Source organism: Oculina patagonica, chromosome 4, assembly GCF_052425735.1.
Source record: "Oculina patagonica isolate OP01 chromosome 4, crgOcupat, whole genome shotgun sequence".
Lineage (NCBI taxonomy): Eukaryota > Metazoa > Cnidaria > Anthozoa > Scleractinia > Oculinidae > Oculina > Oculina patagonica.
In genome coordinates, this window is record NC_135761.1 from 49795881 (window position 1) to 49820889 (window position 25009).

Genomic DNA, 25009 nt, shown 5'->3' on the forward strand with positions numbered 1-25009 from the left:
AATGCCTGTCTCTACATGGTCGACTGTCCTCCCCGTTACCCAGTCTATTACTAAAAGAAAAAGTTAGGAATCCCGACAAATTGACACCTTCTTCCATCACCATCCGCCACTGCTCTTGTGCAGCCAGTATAGATCACTTGTACCATTGTTACGATCTTAAATTACGATGTGTAAAATAAAACAGATTGCATTGCCTTCTTGTCAAACTCCTAAACGGAAGCAGTTGCTAGCCGGGATACGTTGCTTTGTGCTTTTTCATCAGCGAGGCAACATTCCCTTGAATGCCTGTTGTTATAGCATGTATGGTGTCAGAGTTATACCGGTGCTTGCAAGACAGCCAGCCCTGCTAGTAATTTGCACGTCCCGTCACTGAAGAGACGATCATCATTTTTCGCTAGCATTTCTTTAATACTTTCAATTTTTGCAATGGGGACGGGGTTATAGGGGGGGGGGGAGTTGTTGAATGTTTATTATTAGCTTTAACAGGGGTGTTGAGATGTTACTGTTTCAGTTTCTGTACGGGGGGGAGGGTTAACTGTAAACCGTATTGTACTCGTTTTAGAATCCCCTCCTGATAATTATTGCACAGACCCTTATTAGTATCTAAAACTCAGATGCATGCAGTACATATTGAAATGGAGTGACTGCGTTTTTCTGTGATTCCTTCAAAAAATTTGTTACAATCAAAGTTACACTTTGAGAGGTTTACGTTTGCTTGCCCGGGGCAAAAATTTAAAAACCCTTGATCAAATATCGTAGAAAATAGCGAATATTATATTCTTGTCAAAGTCCTTAAAAGTCTTTGAAGCAGTTTACATCATCAAACATTTTTATCAAATTGTAGTTTAAACAAAGAAACTTCAAGAATGCATTTTGTTGTTTCTGGCGCAGTTTAGACTCAGGACGCTTATTCACATAAGCTGTTTCATTTGTTGACAATTATTTTTTTTTCGACAGCTTGAGGACATAGCAATCGACCCATCCCAGTTTGACCCATCACTGAACAACGTTGAGTGTGTTGTAGAGGCAAAATATAAACATCAATTCAAAAACATCAACAAGGCATTTCTTCAAGTCTGCTGGCTTATCTTATGTTCCTCTTTAATAGGAAGTAATTTTATTAGCACTTTATTTTTACAACATTGTAAGAAGCAGTTTAAGAGTAACCAGGGTAAGGTTAAATCAGTGTTACTTTTCATATTTGTTTTGTTTTGGTTGGGTATAATTGTTGCTATTATCGCAGCGAGTCATAGCATGCAAGAGCAATTAATTTATCCTTTAACTTACCTCTTGTTTATTTTTTTAGTTTGCATTCGTCGCTTCCTTTACTGTTTGAGTCGCAAGCATATCAAATGTAACAACTACAAAATTGCATCTTGGAAATTTGAGAGGAATGGAAATGCAGAGCCAGGCTGGGGTTTTCTTTGCACAGCATATCCAGGTTGTTTCATAGCAGTGCATCATATTCTGTGGGTAATGATCGGTATAATCACTGAACCATTCTGGGCTCTACCCATCGTAACAACGTTTGTGATGTTAGCATTTTTAGCGTACGTTTTGTTCTCACTTTATTTCTCGTTACAGAAGTGGGACATGTGGCAAACAATTAATTTTGTTCAGTTAATTGCCGTAGGAATGTGTGTCATTTTAGTACAGTTTTCGTTTCTTCTGATCGGTCATCAGTTTTTCGACGAAAGTTTAATTTCAAGTGCCATTCAGAGTGCTTTGGTTGTGATAATAAGCATTTGGCTCAGGTCTTCTAAGGACGACGAGGAAACAGACAATAATATAAATAACAATGACGAAGCTGAAGATGTTATGGATAACGTTGATGGAGGTAATACATCTGAAACAGAAGGTGAAGAAATCAATCTAGTCTCTGATCTCTCAAACAGTCATGAAAATGAATAGAGATTTTAAAAGTTTGTGTGAAACTAAATTGAGTCTGGGCACATACTCGTTATGTCTAAAGACTGAGTTCCATGGTATTATTACACAGTAATACTTGATGATTTATTTGTAGTTTTGACACCTTGATAGTTAATATAATCATCAAAGATTTTTTCGTCTTTTTCTTACATCATTAATGGTTGCCAGCCACTCTTAGAAAATAGATTTAATCTTGCTTATATATCAAGTTATAATGTTATCCACTTCCACTGGGTTTGAATATGAAATGCCTATTACGCCTATTTTTAGACACGGAGGAACAGATAATGTTTATTTTAAAAGAACCTTTGTCAGGGGGATTTTGCTGATGTTTGGTCCAGACAGTTTCAAAATTAGCGGTAGGCAACTTAACCCATGAAAAACATTATCTTTCCACATCTAAAGGAAGATATAACCTTAATTTGCGAAAGGAATCAGACCACGGTTATACATATCGATATTTTGAAGAGACGCTGAAACAACGTGAAAAGTTAAGCCTTAATTTTTCAAGTTATAATCCATTTCCATCCAAGCTATCTGCAACCAAAAATGGACCATTATTTTTCGGTTTCCCACGACACAAATACATATATTTTGGCTGTTTAAACAGTGAAAAGCCCTTAACAAAAACAAGGAGAGATCTAGCCTGATGACGTGCCTGCAAACGACTACCCTTAAATTGAACGAAACCTTATCAGGACTAGGAAATAGGAGTAGGTAAACAAGTTATGTCTTTTTACTAGGAAATATGTATGGGCTTTTTTCGTATAAGGTACTTAAATGTATATTTTGTAAGGTACTTAAAAATATAGACATAATCATGATTTGAGGCAACTATATCCCTTTGCTATCCTGATACAGTCAACTCTCTTTAAGACGGATACAGTCGGGACCGGCTCCAACTGTCCGTCTTAGAGACGTGTACGTCTTATAGGGAGTATAGTTGCAGTAAAATGACTGAAAAACGGCAGGGACGGGACCAACAGCAGGTGTCCGTGTTACAGAGGTGTCCGTCCTATAGAGGTGTCCGTTCTATAGAGGTGTCCGTTCTATAGAGGTGTCCGTTCTATAGAGGTGTCCGTTAAGAGAGAGTTGACTGTAGTTGGTATCCTAATAGTTGCGACTCCCTTACCTACTGTTTTCACAGTCCCAGTTTTTGTACGACCTTTTTTGGATAAAAGATAAAGAATCCGCCTGCCAGTACAGTTGACTGTAGAACCTAAAGGTACATGATAACGCCAGACAAATGATGTCCCCATGTGCTTGATTTATCTTTTGTTTTATTGTCAATAAAGATGATAACAAGAAAAACACATACTGCGATGTTTTTTTGAATAATACGGAGAAACGAAACACCTGATGCATGCTCTAGACGACTTTGGCCCTGCTACGCAGGGTAGAGCTGTACATGAAGTCTTGCGACTTATATAGGTCGAACATAAATTGGGTTTCGCGGTCTACTAAGAAGACAAGTATGGCAATCATGACCTACGCATTTGATGCAACAACCCACGCACTGCATATTGATCCATATTGTGTCTACGGGTTATGATACAAAAGACAACGTTTCAAGCAATGAGATACAGGATTACACGACTACATCGTTATGAACAGGCAGTAAAAACTACTAACGCTTGTCGGTGAGTACACTGAGAAGGAATTAAACGCTGAGCTTATTGTATCGTATTTTGTTCATTCCACATTTGTTCTACGGATTGATTATTACACTCTTATAATGTACATTAAGAGCTAATGAATGATGCATTGCCTAAGGCCATGTTTGCTTTCCTGAATGACTAACATACATGTAAAACATCCTGTTTCTTTCCAACTGGTATCGATGCACAAGTACCTCGAGCTCATGCAGGCCCGGTCCAAACGCCCATCCGCTCATGTGCCGAACATGACTGGACTCTGGACTGGACCCTGGACTCTGGACTCTGGACTCTGGACTCTGGACTCTGGACTCTGGACTCTGGACTCTGGACTCTGGACTCTGGACTCTGGACTCTGGACTCTGGACTCTGGACTCTGGACTCTGGACTCTGGACTCTGGACTCTGGACTCTGGACTCTGGACTCTGGACTCTGGACTATGGACTCTAGTCACTTTTTGTTTTGTTTTAAATATCTTCATTAAATATTAAAAAAAGTTAAATATTAATGTAAAACCAGACTGATTAACAAATATTTTTACTTTTAATTTGTTAATTTTTCATTCATGATAAGGATGTTTTGATAGGGACTCTTGTGCAGTCATGTACAGGGAAGCGTCCGCGTTTTTGTGCCTGTTTACTATTTAACACGGCAATAAAGTTCGACATTTTGCATGCCCATGCGGTTGCTGTGGACCTGCTCCCGAGTGACGGACGTTCTGGTGTTTAACGAAGCCAACAACTGTGCCCGTAACTGAACGTGTTTTCTTTCTTTATGTTAAGCGTATCGATGCGAACAGCATAAATCGCTTTCTTGACAAACTGTTGGAAGGATATTTATTTTCCTTTTATAAGGTGGTATAACAAAAGGCAGACAGGATGTAGACCATGATTGGACGAGAGTAGTTTTCACAAGATTTTTATCAAGGCAGACTACTTATTCATTGTCTTGTACATGTTAAATGGTAGACAGGCACAAACACTCAGAAGCTTCCTGGCACATGATTGCACGAAAGTCTTTATCAAAACATCCTTATCATGATATTTCTAAAAACGCTTTTCTCTGTCGGTGTCGTAGCACAAAGCTAGAGGCCGGGTAAAGTAGCGAATTATTCTTTTTGGGCAGGAAATTTTACTTGTTTCATCTTTCAAGAACAATCGATCACAACCTTTAAACCAAAATATCGAGAAAAAGTAAAGTTTGTATTTGAAGTGGAGATTGGGCGATTTTTTTTATCCATCACGGGTAACGAGGACAGATAAGCATCTCTGAGAGCAGACAGGGCGTAGTCCATGAATGGACGAGAGTAGTTTTCACAAGATTTTAATCTAGACCGACTACTTAGTGATTGTTTTGTTAAATGGACGTAGACCATGATTGGACGAGAGAAGTTTTAACAAGATTTTTATCGAGGCAGACTACTTAGTCATTGTCTTGTTAAATAGTAGACAAGCACAACAACTCAGACGCTTCCTGATACATGATTGCACAAGAGTCGTTATCAAAACATTCTTATCATATTTTGAAAGACCCTTTTCTTTGTCGGTGACGTAGCACCAAGCTAGAGGCCCGGTAATGTAGTAAATTTGGGTAAAAAATTTCACTGGTTTCATGTTTTAAACACGGTGCATAACACAAACTTTAAACCAAAATTCGGGGAAGTAAGTAAAGATTGTCTTTTAAAGTAAAGATTCGAAATATTTTTTAAAAAGTTTGGCACCTCTGAGAGCAGACAGGGCGTAGTCCATGAATAGACTGAGAGTAGTTTTCACAAGATTTTTATTTAGATCGACTTCTTAGTCATTGTCTTGTTAAATGGTAAAAAGACACAGAAACTCAGACGCTTCCTGGTACATGATTGCACAAGAGTCGTTATCAAAACATTCTTATCATATTTTGAAAGACGCTTTCCTTTGTCGGTGACGTAGCACCAAGCTAGAGGCCGCGTAATGTAGTGAAGTATATTTTTTTGGCCGGAAATTGTACTGGTTTCATGTTTTAAACATATTGTATTTGCAGAGATTGGGAGAAATTTTTTATCCATCACTGGTAACGAGGGTTGTCCAATACACCCAAACTGGGTCGATTCGACTATTTTTTTGACGATTCGACCTTGACTTCCGGTATTGCGGATGGACGCCGTGCGACTCGTGTCGAATCGACAAGTACTCTTTGACGAATCGATCCAGTTCGATGGCACGTTTTAAGAACGAGGAAGGTTTATATTTTTCATTTTCTGCTCGCCCCTTCACTTCCGGTATTGCGGATCGATGCCGTGCGACTCGTGTCGAATCGACAAGTACTCTGTCGAATCGACAAGTACTCTTGACGAATCGATCCAGTTGGATGGCACGTTTTAAGAACGAGGAAGGTTTATATTTTCATTTTGTACTCGCCCTTGACTTCCGGTATTGCGGATGGACGCCGTGCGATTCGTGTCGAATCGACAAGTACTCTTGACGAATCGATCCAGTTTGGGTGTATTGGACATGGGTGCTGGTAACGAGGACAGATTGGCATCTCTGAGAGCAGACAGGGCGTATTCCATGAATGGACGAGAGTAGTTTTCACAAGATTTTAATCTAGAAAATAATAAAAACTTTTTTTCCTTTATTATTGCCGTGTTAAATGGTAAACAGGCACAAAAACGCGGACGCTTCCCTGTACATGACTGCACAAGAGGGGTGTCCCTATCAAAACATCCTTATCATGAATGAAAAATTAACAAATTAAAAGTAAAAATATCTGTTAATCAATCTGGTTTTATATTAATATTTAACTTTTTTTAATATTTAATGAAGATATTTAAAACAAAACAAAAAATTGACCAGAGTCCAGAGTCCATAGTCCAGAGTCCAGAGTCCAGAGTCCAGAGTCCAGGAGTCCAGATTTCAGAGTCCAGGGTCCAGTCCAGAGTCCAGTCCAGGGTTTTAGACTATGCCCAACAGGAATAGTTTAGCAGGGCCTGTCGCATTGTGCGACATTGGAGCGGCGGCTCATTCATCTAGCGTCTGACAGCCCTCATACATAATTAGTCCAAAGTGGATTGGGGTTGAATGACGTGAACAGTCATGTATGAAGCTTGTACACGGTACATATGCTTGTGTAATTCGACAATACTTTCATCGGTCGTCCGGGTCCGTCTTTTAATTTGGTTTCAGTTCAAGAGAAAAAAGAAAAAGGGAGTTTAATTGCTTTAGCGTAATTCATTTTTGCTGTTTATTTTTCGTGAATATCCAAATATCTGAGATCTAAGTTCGACACAATTACGCCGCGCCGTCTGAATCAGCCGTCGCTCCAATCGAACCTTAATTATTAAGTTAGGTTTTTTATATGAATGGAGCGGCGTTTGTACCGGGCCTAAATATTTTGAATTCAGTACCACCCCATGAGAGCCAGCATTTTTTCCTGCTAATTTAGGTAAGTTATTGTTAGATATTCCGAGGACCGCAGGGCTTCAGTTAGTAGACGGAAACGGCAAAAAATGTTAACATACTTGTTGCCACTTAATTCAGATCGATCATGCGGCGGTTCATTTAGAAGGTTACAATTGAGCAATTTGTCACACACAGCTGAGTGCATGGAAGAACAATACTAATCTCCTAAATGAATGATCACATGATCTAATATGACAGCAAAAATGTCAACACGTTATCCAATTTTGTCTACAGATGCTGCCCTCTTTTGTTTTATTAGAAAGCTCCAAGAAGTATTCTAGAAAAAAAGAAAAAGGGATATCGTTCAGAACCATACCAGATGGTGAAAATCAGCCACTGACACATCATATCAGGTACGTATTTTACCATTCTTTAAAAAGCACAGCAAAGTAAGAACACTAGATTGTATACGTAGTTGTCTGCTTCATGGCCCATTAATAGACCCTATCAACGGTTTTCGACGCCATCTTGACGAGTAGGCAAAGCGGGTAGAAATTACCGGTTTTGTATGGGAATCTGACGACAAATATCTTCTATAAAACTTGAATTCTGGACAACTTATGAATTGTAAAGTTAAGATGCTTGGCAAAAGTTTTTATTCGCCGAGTTTGAAGGATGTAGCTAGAAAGCGTTTACTTACGTTTTTTATTTCTCATACATTTGTCTATATTTTTTTCCGCATGATTGACGCGGTTCGCGGGAAAAATTGTAGACAAATGTATGGAAAAATTTAACAACGTAACTGAACGCTTTCTAGCCTAGCTACATTCTTCAAATTCAGCGAATAAAAACTTACAATTCATAAGTTGTCCAGAATTTAATTTTTGTAGAACATATTTGCCGTCGGATTCCCATACAAACACTGTAATTTTTACCCGCTTTAAGTTGCCTATTCGTCAAGATGGCGTCGAAAAACGTGATAAGGTCTATTTGAGTCAGTTAAGATGCAAAGTACGTTGACGCAGCAATAAAGTGAATATTTCAGCGCCGGAAATCGTGAGTTTGCTTGCTCGCTTCTCCTTGAATTCTCGCAGTGTGTATTCAGATCGATCTACCGCCCGATCACCTTGATCAAAGTTTTCTACAACTGTAGTCTACCTAATGTAGAGTGTCGAGTGGTCTCAAGATTTTGCATGTTTTGTGTTTGTACGTGGGTCTAAATTTAAAACATTTTATATCAGACCAGGTGAAAAGGCAGCCGATAAAAAAAAAAAGCTTTTTCTTATTCCGACAGTCTACGTGTGAAATCTAAAAAAGTTGACCTTTTTACAAGGAAATGCATTACATGCCGTGAAACCCTAATAACAACTGGGGTGTTGCTGGAGGGGTACTTTTGGAAAAGTTTGTATAAGTCAGTTGATATGTTGCATATTGCAAGCCTAGAAAGCAGATTTAATTTTACGACAGTATCCTGTGGAATACTGAGCGCGAAGACCTCACGTTTTTTTTTTTCAACGCCTCAGCGTCAAAACAAACTTAAGCCAGAAGTTCTTCTGAGAAATTATTCTTGGAAAATATTTTGATCCTCGTCAGTTCATTGCACTATAACAGACCTACTTACTTACGAACAGTTCACTTAATGCAATGTTCAATGTATGACGGATGTTGTGGCATTCAAGTACATCTCGGATGTTGACACACCCTGCGAGCAGAGCCTCTTTTAACTTCCCTACGGTTGAGATTTGGGAAGTAGTATATCAGTGGAAAAAGAAGGGGCTCTGCTCGCAGGGTGATGTTGACATGACTCACCACTTAATTACTGAATTGAGAATTCGCTTTTACGTTTGAATATAAGTAACTTTTTCACTTCCAACTGCTATTTTGAACTGAGTTTGCTGTGTTAAGAACTTTTTTATCACCGCGAAAGATGACAGAGATTAGCAATGCTCCAGGGGGCGATACCCAAAGCGACGATCAAGCGTACGTAGTTTACATGTTTTCTTTCGGTTACCTCCAAAAAAGGAATGACAGCCGCCACTTTTGACGTCAATGCGCACATTCAAATTTTAATGTAGTTTTGTTTGTAGATTCTTTAAGCTAACTTTATACTTCTTAACCGTCAAGACTCTTAATTCTGTAAATGTCTGAAGACGTGAGAAGATCTGTCCGATGATTGGTGCTAGTAGACGCGTGCACTGAAATGTCGACTTGTTTCACCAACGTAATAAGCATTGCAACTTACACAGGGAAATTCAACGCAACCATATTTTGACAGTCTTGTTAACTTAAATTACAACTTTTCTGTTAAATTCTCGACCTTACTTACCCCTTTGAAACTAGTTTTCAAAATAGGTGAAGTAAAGGCTATATTACACGCTATAAAAAGTCTAAACATCCCGGTATTTAATGGTTTAAAACTTTCGAGGAAAAACGTTAAGTGCCAAAATATTTACGTCGAACTGAAATATTTAAGTTAAATATTTAACTTTTTGATTTTAACTCGCGTTTATACAAGCGCTACGCAGCCCATGAACATTTTCCTGTTCAAATTGTTATTTAAAACTTTCGATGTTACTTGACAATTAACCCTCAGACGAACAAGGGGAGGGCATTTTGAAAAGGGTATTTAATACTGCAACATCTTGAAATTTTTTCCAGAAGATGTTCGTACATCCCTCGCAAAAATTTGAATATGTCCACTGAGTTTATGATTTTGAAATTGCCACGGCAACCTTATAATTACATCCACATTTGGCCAAATATCGTCTTCTTTGCCAAAATTCTCAAATTGTTCCAGCTTTCATAAACAAAATTGCAAAATTTGTGTAATTTCACATTCCATTAGCATTTGACTTGATTTTTTGTTAAATCAAAATATTTTCTGACTTTCTAAGAAAATACTGAAAACCAAGATAGGGGATCTAAGATGGCGGATCTAATGACGTCATATGACATTATGGCCCACAAAAATTAAGTTAACTTGTAGAGCAAGCTAATAAGGGTTTTGTTAATTAATCTTAGTTACTGTGCTTTAAACCTTATCCTTGTTCCATCAACCCCCTTGCAGTATAGTGGAGATATGAATTTGCGTGAAATTCCAACTGTTCTGAGGGTTAACACGTTAACGTCTTTAAAATAATCATTTCACTAAAGTTTTATTGACATAGGTTAACCGCCCGCTTCCATAGACCCATTAAGGTAAATCAAATGCTCCTTCGAGCAACCTCATGGTAATTCGATAAATTGCCGTCCTTCTCTTTTTTTTGCGCCCATTTCCATGGGTTGAAAGGCTTTTTAGCAGGAGGAATGACACAGTAAATCCTATTCGCATTCAGTAAGATGCAAATAGGTGGCCCTAAGATGGCGGATCTAATGACGAAATTTGAGAAAACTTCTATTAAATTATATTAAAAACTTCTATTAAATCTTAGGTTTCTACTTTAGAGGAAACTTGATAGCATTTTGCTTTTAAATGAAACGTTTATTTTTAAGTCGGCGAATTCCGGGTTTTAGTTAGCAGTCCCAATTTAACTCCTCCACTCAACTGTCATAGATACTTTCAAGGAAGCGGACAGAGTCAAGTATCAACTAATTTATTTTTCATTCCATTGAAAATAAACATCTCTTGAAGTTCTGTGTGAACAAAGTACAATTAAATTACAATCAGTCTATATTTTCTTATTAAAGTAAAGAGCATCTTCACACAGCTCAACCTTTGAGAAATGAAATGACCTTCACTTTGAAGGTCATTTCTTTCCATTTGAGTATTTTCCGCACATTTCCTCTTTGTTTGTAAGGTGTACAAAATGTATTTTGATCAAGGGTGTATATATAGCTAAAGCAACGAAAAACCACTCTGAAATTTTCGAATTATGTTGATCTCTGTACTCAAAAAAAAAAATTCGCCTCTATCCCACCCCGAGATCAATGGATAAAAGACAAGGGCGGGGAGGCAGGGGAAAACCAGAACTAAATTGCGTTTTAAAGGATCTTTCTGTCATCACGTATTTCGTTAAATGCATAAATCAATTGTCTTAAGGCCTGGCCAGGACTTGCCTGTACTTCCGTTGACTTGCAATGACTTGTGTTCACTTTGGTCGAGATCAAATTTGCACGCAAGTCATTGCACGTTTTTCACCGTTTGGCCACCCAACGCAAGTCAACAAAAGTCTTGCTGTTTACTTCAAGTACTGAATTGTAGCGCGCGCAGTAGAATTGAAATGGTTTTTTGACAACTAGCTTGCACTTGCGAGTAAACTTGCAAGTCCGTTTGGCCACCCAACTCAAGTCTGTACGCAAGTACAACTTGCGACTACTTGCGTTACCGTTTGGCCAGGGCTTTATATCAGAATGGAATGAGTGAATGAATTCGAGGTCCAAACCTTTACCTCACTACCATGAGGCAAAAAGAGTTTGGTTTTGAAAAAGGTCAACAGCAGCGAATTTATATCATGCCTTTTTTTTAATTTCAGTCAAAATGACATTGGTCACATTGTTGAAGGAAGTGGTTAGCACGGTGGATCCTCAAAAGGCTCTGTTTGTGGTAAGATCTGGTCCACGCGAACAAAGAAAGGGGCTGGCATGTTCAGTAAGAAACAAGTCAGGGGAGTACTTTATAGTCACTTGCACAGATGTTGCCAATCCCGTAAATACTGGAAGGCACGATGGACACGAGCTAATCGCGGATCGCTTTTGTACAAAATACCCAATGCACTTGAAAAGGCATCGCTTAAAGAATTTAGATATACGTGTCGATGACACGTACAAGTTTAGCTTTATCTGTCTTTCAAAAATCCCCGATACTTATTTCCCTCTATTTGAAACTGTGAATGGACATTTTACAAAACAATGCCATTCGTTTGCCGTCACCGACAACAAAGAACCCAAACGCGTTGATTGGTCCTACGATCGCAACCTATGCAGGCACATCATTACAGGTGATGCAAACTTAGAAAAAAAGGCTATTCTTGGTTCACCTGTGTTATGGACTAATAAGAAAGGTACAGCATTTGTTGTTGGCGTGGTTGGTTCAGAAGATGACGCTCTTTCCCTACTGTTCTTCGACAAGGGTTCGCTCAAAGTTTCAGGTAAGAAGAAACAAATAAGTTTCCGCCACCTTGCTTAAATACCCTTCAACAGTGTTGTTGCCGTACATTTTAATTTACAATCAAGGCGTCTCATATTTTTGGGCTTCTTTCCACACGAAAACGATTGAAAATGTGGATTGGTCACTGTTGAGAGATTTTCCGTCTCCAGAAACTGGACATACACATCCTACTAACATTACAAGAGTTTAACATTGCTTACTGATGTTATTAAAACCGTTAAGGGGGGACTTAACGTAAGTTTGAGCAAAATTTATAGTAATTTATAAAAGGAATAAAATGAAGAAAATTATTTTTGGAACACCAACAGACAGTTGACCCCCACGCAAGAGCACTCCAAGTCGGCAGGGGACTGTCTGGTGTCCGTCTACTAATTTTAAACTCCAAATTCTAATTTTAATAATACTAAATCAAATCTTGAATATTTCTTATTTCTCTAAATTTCGCAAATCCTTTAAGAAAAACTATCTCCTCCCAAAAATCTCCAAAAATTACGAGCATAGGGTTTTTGCATTGCTTAAAAAGCGAACGAGATATTTCCAAAAAAACTCATGAAAAGCGGCAGAAAAGAACCTTTATGTTAAGTCCCGCCTTAACAGTTCATAAAGTTAAAGCAAAGGAAATCATAACAGTGACGGTTGCTCAAATATCTGACGGAAGACGGACGACTTCAATCCGTTAAGGACATCCCACATTTAAACGCGTTCACCACAAAACTTAAAATAAAACCACCCAGTCTCGCTGCGTCCATAAAGTACCCACTCTGAAAGAATTGAAAATTGATCATCACGTCCAATACTATAATCGTGCCAAAAATGATTCTGGCCAGGAATTTCACAATAAAGCTCAAAGTTATCCACCCCGTCCTCCCGGGTCTAAAAATCCCCCGGTCCCTGAATGAATTCAAGATGGAGGCATAGCTAGAAATTGATCCGTTTATCAAATACTTTAATCAAGATAAATTTGGGACTTTTATTAAAACCAAAGGGTACAGGGTCAAAAAATTGCCCTTCTTCTTACAGATGGGCCAATAGCTATACAAAACGGATCTGGTTAACGAATACTGTAACTGTGCCAAATTAATTTTGATGTTTTTAACCCAAAGTACACAATTATTTCACAATTTTATTTCACTATTAATTATAACTGGACTGTTATTTTTCGACTAAATGTTACGTTTTTTTCTCATTGTTGACAGATCTCCCCAGGCCAGTGACACTCAATGAATTACCTAATGAAGTATTTGCAGACAATATTACCTTACGATGGAACCGTTCAGCAGACGCTCCGAACTACAGAGTGTACCAGATGATCGACAATCAAGATGCTCAGTGGGAAAGGGTTAAAACAACTACAGATAACACATGCGTCATCCGAGTAGAAAGAGGCAAATCGTATCAATTCAAGGTGACTGGTGTAAATGGCAACCTTGAAGGAAAAGAAAGCAACATCAGAAGGGTCAAGGTGTTGGGTGAGATCAAGTTAATGTTTATATTGAATATATCATCAAGTAAGTGTAGAAAGTAATTCATTTTCAGGCAAGATGACCACGTTGATCTCCCAAGGGAAAAAACCTTGCTCGAGATAGCGGACGTTTGAAACAACGGGGTGGGCATATTTTTCTGAAGTTTTGATACAGTACAGTATAGATATACCAATGGCTCATTCTTGTGTCTTGTCTATGTGAGTGTCAGCAACACTTTTTAAAACAGGTTAATAATACGTTAGAATATTGAACATAACAGTTGTTTGTAAATGTTGTTGGTGAAAGCTTCGTGATTCGCGATTGCAGTTATATTACACTTGGTTGTAGAGCGAGATCAAAGGGTGCGTGATGAAATCCACCCAAACGAAATTGGGAGACGTATTACCTTTATTTTTTTAGAGTAAAACGTTCATGATTCTGCTTTCAAATAGCTGTTTTTTCATGGACATAAAAACGATGACGATGTGAAGTTATGAGAAATGGTTTAAATGAAACCTTCTTTCAAGTTATAGAACAACTATATTATTTCTTAAAAGAAGAAAAAAAAGGTTTCGCTTCTATAGATTCATTGTCGATGCTTATATGCAGATGTTCCTATGCCAGTTGAATTCATTGACCTTCCGAGTGAGAAAAGTGGAAATGAGCTGACCTTGAAGTGGACTAAGCCTTGTGACAATGGAACACCGATAATGCATTACACGGTTTACCAAAGAATACTGAATGAAGACGGCTCAGCACCGGCTGATTGGACTCCCCTGAAGCAGGTCAAGCAACAACTGGAATATGAGGTCAGTGGAATGGAAACAGGGAAAACGTACGAATTCCAAATGACTGCTACAAACAAATGTGGCGAGGGCCCAAAAGTACCAGAGGCTATCAAAAGAGTAACAGTGTCAATAGGTAAGCATGGGGGGTTTAAATAAGCGTACAGTAAAACGAAAAATAATATGAAGCGACTCATTAAATTGTTGATGTACTGTATTGAATATACGATAAAGAAAATTCTTCATTACAAATTTTCATACTTCACAAATACCAATAGAATGCAGCAGTGCTCTTCATTTCAGCGGAGTGGGTTTACCTCAAAACGAATATAAAGCCTGAAAATAAACAAAATAAAAGAGAAAAAGTACAGAGACCAGGGATGGTTTTACTTTAACATTTCGTATTGATTTGCTTAGCTAGCTTCCTCCAAATATAGCAGATTACTTGCTGGTAAGCGAAACAGGCCAAAAAGGAGCACCGTTCTGAATAGGGTTAAGGACCAAATCGCTTTATTCAAGCTAAAGCGAAGCGAGTTTTAAACTGTGCATTTTTTCTGTGCCGTTAATTGACGACATACCAGCCTTTTGATGCAGGCGTCTATCTCTTAAGTATGCAGCCAGAGAAAAACGGTTTCTGTTGATAAAATAGTGAATGGGGTGATGCCACAGCTAATTTTAAAATTCGCATACTAATTTCAACGGCTCACACTTTCGTGAATGATTTTGTTTTTCAGATCCATCTCCAGACAATCTGATAAGCTTTTTGGAATTTTTATGGAAGTTGTTTTATGTTTGGTGGAATGGGAGCACAGGTAGTTAAAATAAAGCTGTTTCTTTTATACAAAACTGAATTACCCGCCCCCCAAAAAGCGTCGTTGCAAAATTGTATGACTCGAATGCAACATACTGTATTTACTCCCCCCCCCCCCCCAAAAAAAAAAAATACACTTTATTTGAACTTGTACATATTTTAATTGCATTTGTAAGATATCGCGTTTGTAAGATATCGCCATTCTCATGTATACAGTCAGAAATGAGCATGTACCAAGCTGTGTAGTATCTGAGCTATTTTAGGTCAAGAACTCTCACCACCGCCTCGGAAACTGTGATTTCAAAATACCTCGGTTTATATATAATTAAGACTATTTAAACATTCTTTACGATACCAAGGGCCATTAATTTGTTCGAAACTTAGTAATGAAATCACCAGGCCTCAAAGCATTCAAGGCAAAAATACGCAATGCGGGCCTTTCAAATCTTATAGACAACAACAATAGTTGCCACAAACTTTGTAACTTAGTACATCCACTTTTATATTCAAAATTGTAAATAGTTTTAGTATTTTAGTTTAGTTGTGGAGTTATGGTAGATAGGTGTCCTAATTAACCAACATAGCTAAATACATTGACACTTGAATAAAGCTTTTATTTTATTTTATTTTTTTTTGATTGCTTCCTCCGCTCAAAAACTTGGTCGACTGCTCATTGCAATTGTTCTTCTAGCCTATCTGCATCTACTTATTCTATTTAAACAAACGTCGTGAGCGTTGTCGTTCTTTTCGTAAGTCGCAGAAACAACTTATTCCTTTATCCCTAAACAGGTTAAGCTGACTTACAGATTTTACCAGCAGACTGTACAATACCGAACGCAATTATTAGTGGATAGGGATCCTCCCGGGGGATCCTGCTAAACCACGTCTTAACCAATGCCACCTTCTGCGCCTTCGAATTTCACCGCGGTGGTACCAACACCGAAACAGCAGAAACTATGTAACAATTAAACTGCAAGCTCGGGTTCTTACGGTTGATCAAGCCTAGAGCGAGCTGTCTTATTGTTTAGCATAACACAGTGACCGATATATTCAACAAAAAGTTCAGTAAAAGTGGTTTATTTTAATTTTTGATTGTGGTTTCAGCAATCTCGCTCCCAAGACAATCTATCGAAAATTAGAGTGCCCTTGCGCAGCCAATCTGATGCGAGTTTGCCTAATAGTCGGTTATTGGGTGATGCTAAAAACAACAGACTTAAGGATGTTGATTAAACGGGATGCCGATCGAGGAAGAGTTTGAGATTTTGTTTATTAATAATTAACGAATTCATATTACGTCAGATGACTTCAAAGCATTTTTTAATCTTCATATAAATGGTAGAAACAAACAAATATAAAATTATACCAAGATCAGAGTGAGGGAGGGTTGAGGGTCCAGCATCATTTCTGTAGATTCAAAAGATAACAAATATTATTACTACTAATGACTATAAGCAATCTGATTGGTTTTATATGTTATTCCGATAGACTAATGCCTGGAAATAGTGTGCAGAATGGTCAGTTTAAGCTAAAACTCTTTGCAGAAAATTTAATGTCGACAGCTGAGTCGAACTCGTTCTCACGGACTACTGAAGTGCTCCATAGTCCCCGACAGGCACTACCATTCAGAATACCGCTAGTACTAGCTACATGAGACAGCTAGTCTCGAGCAAATTTTCGTTGAAACAAACTTCCAGTTGTCTCCAACTTTCTGTTGTTTCATATGCATCTATAATTTGATGCTTTATGAGACTCTAAACAAATTTATATCGATGCAGGTTCCTAGAAAAACGACCCATGGCGTGAGCTCTGCTTAAATAAAATGCGCCAAAGTGTAGGGAGATCGCGAGAAATAAAGAACACAAATGATTTGGAGAAATTTGGCAACCAAAGGTGGCAGTTTAATTAAATCAATTAAATCTAAATCATAACAAAGAGATAGAACCAAATTAATTGCAAGGCTGGTACAACGGCAGGAGGGCAAGATTTATTGGCCAATATTTCAACTAGCAGAGCTAGTCTTCTTCAGGGCCAGTACTAACAGCCTTGCAATTAATTTGGTTTTATAAGCACTTAGAGTGACGTCTGGTACGAGTATTTCTTGAACAAGAGATCCGGCAGCAGACAAGCCAACCCGGGGGGGGGGGGGTACTCGAAAAAGTTTTGTACGGGGAGGCTCCGCCCGGAGATCCAACCCCTTACCCTTTTATATACCATTTTGATAGAAAAGGTACCCCTTTTGTATACCTTTTATTGCAAAAAGGCACCCCTTTCATATACCTACACGACATCACATTTACCAAAAACGGGAAGTTTTCTTGTTATTTTTATGTAGCGCTTAATAAATTAAGACGATACAGCCAAAAGTTGCGTCTGCTCGAAATATTTAATGTAAAGGCCTTTAAAAATATCATTATGGCAGATTTCCCTACCCTTTCATATACCTAAATTTGTGAAATCCCTACCCTTTTATATACCTGGAGCCTGAAAAAGGTACCCCTTTCGGGCGGAGCCTCCCCGTATAGGCCATTATAGGGAGTACCCCCCCCCCCGGGCAAGCCAAGCAGTTTTTTCTTCGTTGCGTGGTCCCCTGCATCCAAACTGTTTTCTTTAAAGAGATAGAAATCTAAGAAGATTAACCAATATTGAAAACGTGGGGCGACCAAAACACGCCATAAGCCACACCCTCTTTATGAGACTCTAAACAAATATTTCTCAAAGCCGATGTACAGGAACTTCAATTTACAAGTAGTGCGACGTTGAAGTTTGTGACCATGTTTTATTCGAATTTGTGAATAAAGAAAACTTAATCTGTGGCCTTCATTTTTATGTGGATGTAGAATTTTTCGTGAATACGCAAGGTCTATCTATCAAGAAGCTCTAAATTCACAGTGGTCATTTTCCACTACCTTTGAATAAAACCGTGACTGAAAGGTTACCCATAATTCCTGGTATTACTCGCCTCGTCCGAATTGGCAGCAAATAGTGTTGAGTATTAGATCCTTTAAATACAAAAGTCGCCAAGTTGGTACATACGGTTCGATTTATACAAAACAACAACAACAACAACAACAGCAACAACAACAACAGCAGCAGCAACAACAACAACAACAACAACAACAGCAACAACAACAACAACAACAACAACAACAACAGCAACAACAACAACAACAACAACAACAACAACAGCAACAACAACAACAACAACAACAACAGCAACAACAACAACAACAACACCTAGCTACTCTATTCTATCTTGATGAAATGTATATGAAATGATTCATATATGAACTGCGGATGGATATGAAAGTGATAAATGATCATCGCAGTAAATTTGCAATTTAAGCAATTGGAATAAAGAAGCCTGAAAAAAAAAAAATTCAGGGCTTCAACGGGATTTGAACCCGTGACCTCCGCGATACCGGTGCGATGCTCTACCAACTGAGCTATTGAAGCCACACATTGGGAGCGAGGTCAATTGTGAGTTCATATTTTCACCGGTACCGCGGAGGTCACGGGTTCAAATCCCGTTGAAGCCCTGAATTTTTTTTTTTTTCAGGCTTCTTTATTGATTGATTGCTTAGTGTTATCGAAGAGTATAAACATGGAATTGTTGACCCTCTCCGAGTGCAGTGAGCGGAAAAAAGGAATGCATGCAAATGGTAAAATTGTACTTTACTCATGTTATGCTGCAGTAAACTGCGTTTGATATGTTCCCTGTTGTGTTTTTATTTTTGCATGTTTTCATTTCGGCTTCAAATAATGTGCCGGTACACTGTAATTAGTTCAGACATTAGTTCATGCAATTCCGGTGGTGATTGTGCTGTACAAAAATAAAGTTTGACTTTTAGACTACTAGAACGTGACAATAAGGTTGAATCAGAACAGAATCTATTTAATAAAGTTTAGTTTGTAACATACATTCTGTGTCTTATTGCGCTTGTAGAAAACTTACATTTGTGTAGCAACAAGAGCGAGTTTATTTGTTCCCACGGATAAGATAAAAATAGCAACAGAATCAGACATATCTGTGTTTTTTAAAGTATGCTATTTGCTGGACTTATTTTGAATCAGAACAATTTCTATTCTATTCAATAAAGTGTTGTTCTATCTTGTCTAATCTGCCCTGCATTTGAAAAAAATCTACGTTGTTTAGCCATGTTATATTAGCAGCAAGAGTGAGTTTATTTGTTTTCATGTGTAAGATAAAAATCTGAGTTGTCTGCAGTCACGTAGCCGCATTTTCTGAACTGTATGCGATTGAATTTGCTGGACTTACTTTGGACACAGCTTCGCTAATCTAACAACAACCGCTGTTGAATCTCACTTGTATACACGCTAGGTTTACATAATATAATATTCTCTGATACCACATATTCGACAACATCTGTTTTTTTTTTTTTTTGTTTTTTTTTTGTAATTTGTTTATTTTTTTCCAACAAGCAGGTTACAATACACACAATAACTTACTTACATTTCACGTTACATTACATTATACATTACTTATACTTATAACTTAACTCTGTGACTTATTTATAATACACTACTTGCAGTATATAGCTTAGAATAACCTACAGTACATAACTTACAATTAACTTCTTACATTACACTAATAAATTTACATTTTTCTTAAAAAAAAAAATTATAAAACACAAAGACAGTGCCATGCCTACAGACAATATATATGTATAACGACATACAGTTCAGTAAGTTGCCTTTAATTGATTAGATAGCTGTTTCGAGACAAGAAGTGCCACGAGCTTGCCAGATATTTTAAAATGAGAGGAGGTAGCCTAACAGATCCTTCCATTTGTCATAATGAAAGTTGATCTTGTTATTTTCTTTAGCAATTAAACGTTCAGAATCAAAGACTGCTTTCAAAGTTTTTGTGAAACTGATTACGCTAGGAAGAGAGTTGTTTTGTTTACATCTGAAAATATGTTGTTTTCCTAATAGAATTAGATGATTCTTTAGAAATGCATTTTCAACTGCGTCGGTGATCCCTAGGATCACTTCTCTTTCAATTTGCTCATAACCCCCCAATAGATGCTTAATTGATTGCCAAAAGTTTGCTACCAACGGACAATGGAAAAAGAAATGGGACATGTTTTCCTCTGAGGATTGGCAGAAAGAGCAGAGAGGAGAGTAAGACTTGCCAATTTTGAAGAGGAAATCATTTAAAGGAAGTATTCTATTAAGTATCTTGTACTGAAATTCACGCGTTTTGGTGTCTATTGCGGATCTAAAAGCATTGCTGTAGATTCTCTTCCAGTCAAGGGCGTGCTCTGCAGAAGCATATGAAACATCGAATTTCTTTTTTGCCGACGGACTAATCGAAATCTTTGACACCAAAATATTGTAGATTTTTTTAGAGGACAATTCACTTAATAAAAGGGCATCATTGCCCGAGTACAAAAACACATCGTCCCATTTATGGTTAGTTTTAATGAGCACCGATGGAGGGTCGTTGGTCATCACTTTCTTCCATTCAGGTTGAAGGCAATCATAAAGACCGTTCAAAAATAAGAGATCCAGGGCATTTAGATTTTGCAAGGTGGTGTGTGGCTTAATGTTTATCTCATTAAAAAGGTCTCCAACTTTATGTAGCCCCAAGGAGAAGAGTTTGCGGTTAAAAACTGATTTCTGTCCGATACAAATGAATTTGTTGTTCCATAAGATCTGGTTAACGATCTCATCCATTGAAGAGACAGGTGAGGCAGCAAATTTTGTCCAAGTTGCAAGACATTCTCTGTAGTAATCAGGGAGGTCCAATAGGAGCTTTGTGTACCCGAAGTTGCAGTGGAAAAGCAAACTGCCCCCAACTTTGTGAAGATAGTGGTCGAGAATAATTTTCCAGGAACAGGGTGAATCACCCAAATACTTTTTGATACATACTATCCTTTGCGTGTTAATGAGAGACTCAATGTGCGGCATATTTAACCCACCATTCTCGACACTGTTTATGAGAGCGAGCCGTTTAACTTTATCCTTGCCTTTCCACACAAAATTATACAGCACCTGATTGACCTCTTTAACAAAAGTTTTATTTGTTGAGACAAGAGAGAGGCGATAAAGAATTTTAGGAATGGCGAACGACTTGATTATTTGTATTTTCCCTAGCAAAGTGAGGCCTCTCCAGTTCCAGCTGTTAAGTGTCTTTCTAATTGATTCAATGATGGTATAAAAGTTTAACTTATCTGAAAGCGTTTGATCATAAGTGAAATGTATCCCTAGAATTTTGACTACTTTTTTAATTTCATCTATTTTCAGTTCTTCTGCAGAGATATCAGAGATTCCAAGCTTTATAACCTCAGTTTTTTTCTCTATTAACGTTCAGACCGGAGTATTGACCAAACAACTCTAGCTTGGCCAACAGGCAGTGAAAAGATGCGCTATCCTTAAGAAAGACCGTGAGATCATCAGCGAAGATGATAAGTTTAATTTCGTGGCCATCAACGTTCATTCCCCTAATGCATTCGTCATTTCTAATATGAATCGCGAGTGTTTCTAGGACTAGAATGAACAGATAGGGCGAGAGAGGATCACCCTGACGCACGCCGCGTGAAAGTTTAAAAGGTTGTGTAATAAATCCATTATTCATCACACAGCTGGAAATATTTGAGTAAAAAGCTGTAATCCAATTAATAAAAGATGAGCCGAAATTGAACTTCCTTAAGGCGTGTCTAAGAAAATTCCAGTTCACTGAATCAAAGGCTTTTTCGAAGTCAATTGCTACCAGTAATGAGCTCATATTATTTGATGATGTTAGCTTGATAATATCGTCGATGGATCGGACAGCGTCGAAAATAGTTCTTCCTTTAACATATGCGTTTTGATTATGATGTACGATTTCCGGCAGAACCTTTTCTAATCTTTTAGCTATAGCTTTCGTGCCAATCTTTACGTCGACATTGATTAAAGAGATTGGTCTCCAGTTCTTTACCTGTCGTCTATCTTTATCTTTCTTCTCAATTAAGACGATAAGCGCTTGCTTTTGGGAGGAAGATAATTCGCCGTGTTTGTACGCGTAGTTTAGACTATTAACTAGCAGGCTACCCAAGAGCTTCCAGAAACATTTATAGAATTCTACAGTTAGTCCGTCGTTCCCTGGTGTCTTGTTGCTTTGAAAACTCGATAGAGTATTAAAACACTCTGCAAGGGTTAGCTCTCCTTCGCATAACTCTCGCATTGCTGGTGAAAGCTTAGGTATATTCCCAGAATTTAAGAAAGGACAATTTTCAGAAATTAGCTCTTCGGAGTTCTTTTCTTTATAGAGATCTGAGTAAAATGAGTGTAATTCGTCCATTATGCAGTTCGGGTCAACAGTAATATTACCATTCTTTTGTTCAAGTTTTCTTATAGTGCTTTTTGTCTTCTTATTGTTTTGTAGATTAACGAAATACTTATTATTTTTCTCACCTTTTTCGTACCAAGTTGCACGTGATCGTATTATTGCTCCTTTCGTAATGTACTCGTATTCTTTTTCGTATGCGCTTTTTAAAGTGTCAATTTCATTTTGTGTATCATCATTTGGAGAGTCAGCTAATTTTTCCTCAGCAATTTTCAGTTTATGTTCAATGCGCTTTATTTTTTCTCTCCGTTCTTTTGCTTTCGCTTTGCTATAAGTAATGGTCTCCTTACGGATATTGTATTTTAGCCAATCCCACTGAACTCTAGCATCATCAGAATAGTTAATCTCCTCAATCCAATCAGGAACAAGCTGCTCAATCAATTTAATGTATTGTTCATCATCGAGAAGACTATTATTAAATTTTTAAAAAGATGGACGGTGGTTTAAGTTCTTTACGCTATCAATATTCAAAAAAATTGCGGAGTGGTCACTTTTGACGGAAGATAAGATGTCTACATTTTCTATGTCGTCCTGTAAAGAATTGTTGATTAACCAAAAGTCCAGTCGTCTTTGAATTAATGGATTTTTCTGTCTCCAAGTGAAGCGCTTTTTGTTCGGGTTGCGCACTCTCCATATATCGACCAGGTCATTTTGTAGCATAATATCATTGAGGTTCTTAATGCAATTCTTTATGGAAGGCCTTCCACCCGAACAGTCAAGATCTGGATCGAAAGTAGCATTAAAATCACCTCCAGTAATAATATAATGTTTAGATTGACATACTTTGACAACATCTGTTGACATTTTATTTTAAACCGGTGTTTTTCGCGGCCCAGCCAGAGATGAGTTGCTGTCTTCGTAAGATTGAACAACTTTATTTACACATCCGACGCTAACTCGCATATTTTGTGAAATTTGTGTTTGCGAAAACCCTTGATGATGTAGATCAAGCATTCTTTTCCGATAAACTTGAGGCAGAGCTTTACCATTGTCGTAGCGGTAGATCCCTTGCTGTCGATTGACGCCGAATTTGCATTCACCTTTGCCGAACAGGAATAAAAAAGTCTTCGACGGTGGCGATAAAATCTTGAAAGATAACTTGATTCTAGCGAAAAATATGTACTTTCCAGCGTAGTTAGCAGGCGCGTAAGCCATTTAACATTCGAAATATTACCGAGTCGCTGACATAGAAAAAAAACTGACATTATATTTTCCCGCAACCGCTGTGATTGGACGGCGCTTAAAAAATGTTAATCCTTTTGTTTATAAGAAGAGCTCTCATTGGCTAACCGTCAAAAAAGGCCCAAAAAAATGTCCAAGTGTTCATGGTTCGAGTGTCCGCACTGTAAGGGTTAATTTTATCATTAATTTCGGAAGGTCGGACTTTATTCTTTAACTTCGATTTAACTGTCTTTATCGCATTTAGTTTGCAACGTTTGTGAAGAGTAAACAAAGTGTTGATTGCTTTATTTTACTATTTTTCTTAAGGGAGGGGGGGGGGGGGAGAGAAATTTCATGCTGAAAGAATTCCATCATAAAAAGCACTGTTGTATGTGATCAGGGTACAGGAAAAGTCAGGGGTATATATCGTTAAGAAATAATCATACACTAAAAGAGAAACCGGAAATTTCGTCGCCAACATATACTTCAAACAAGACGCTTAAAGCTTAATGCTTAAAACCGGGCGGTTAATGTTTAACTACTTGATTAGGCAAGTACAGCAAAAACTTTTAAAATACCATTTAATTTATATTGAGTAACATGCAAGTCTGTGGATTGTTTGTCCATACTTGGACAAATTCCTGCTTAGGCTTTCAAATTTTTATTTTTTTCTGAATACTGAATAACCAAGGTATTGAAAACGTTTTGTGTGCAATCTTGAATAAATGAACTCAAACCAGTTAAATGGCAGTACAAATGATCTCCGAACAAAACAAACAAACAATTGAGAAAGATTTCGTGAAAAATTAAGAAGCGTTTTTAAACATTTTTAAAACGTATCACACCAAAAAAAATGGGAATAAGAACAAGATAAGAAAGCTCTTTAGCTTTCAAACATGCAAGCTCTTCACGTCAATTTTGGGAAGCAGTCACGCAAACGCGAGTTCTTGATTGCGTGATTCATTGCAGGTCATTTCTCCATCGCCGTTCGGTTCCGACTGAAACTCAAAACCCTTGAATGAAAAACAAAAAATATATATTATATATTTCTCGCTAAAAAGAGCGGAGTAACCAGAAAATTACAGTATTAGCTCCTGCTCGAATAAACGAGTCACATAAATAATAAAAAAAAACGAATAAAACGAGTCAAATATCAAGAATAACAGAAAAACTTCTACACAAAATTACAAAAGAAAATAAAAACACTATAAAAGGGCATGCATTAGATCACACGTATTAGATAACAGATGCTGTTAAAAATCCCAACTAAATGTGAAAAAAAAAAAGATTCAAGATGAGGCGAAGAAACATTTGAATTGCATTAAAAATTTTGAATCCTTAAAAGCTGTGAAAATAGCATGCCGTGTAAAATT

At 37.7% G+C, this 25009-nt stretch overlaps 3 protein-coding genes and 1 long non-coding RNA gene across 4 annotated transcripts in view; 3 read left to right on the plus strand and 1 right to left on the minus strand.

Annotated features, from left to right (window-relative positions):
* The window catches only part of LOC144650412 (uncharacterized), a 264303-nt gene that overhangs the window by 45301 nt on the left and 193993 nt on the right, over nt 1-25009 (minus strand). The window lies entirely within an intron of this gene.
* Nucleotides 1-25009, plus strand: part of LOC144650452 (uncharacterized) — a 141042-nt gene that overhangs the window by 1363 nt on the left and 114670 nt on the right. The window contains exon 2 of the mRNA XM_078510138.1: nt 958-1292. Coding sequence (XP_078366264.1) covers nt 958-1292 — 335 coding nt within the window. The remainder of the gene's footprint in view (nt 1-957; nt 1293-25009) is intronic.
* On the plus strand, nt 1300-3242 carry LOC144650469 (uncharacterized). The gene is made up of 2 exons (XR_013570118.1): nt 1300-2952; nt 3004-3242. It is a non-coding gene; the product is annotated as an uncharacterized LOC144650469 (long non-coding RNA).
* On the plus strand, nt 6659-15753 carry LOC144650434 (titin-like). The gene is made up of 6 exons (XM_078510112.1): nt 6659-7004; nt 7281-7374; nt 11434-12048; nt 13265-13537; nt 14141-14452; nt 15051-15753. Exons 3-6 carry the CDS (start codon nt 11439-11441, stop codon nt 15134-15136), a joined length of 1281 nt encoding a protein of 426 aa, XP_078366238.1. The 5' UTR covers nt 6659-7004; nt 7281-7374; nt 11434-11438; the 3' UTR covers nt 15137-15753.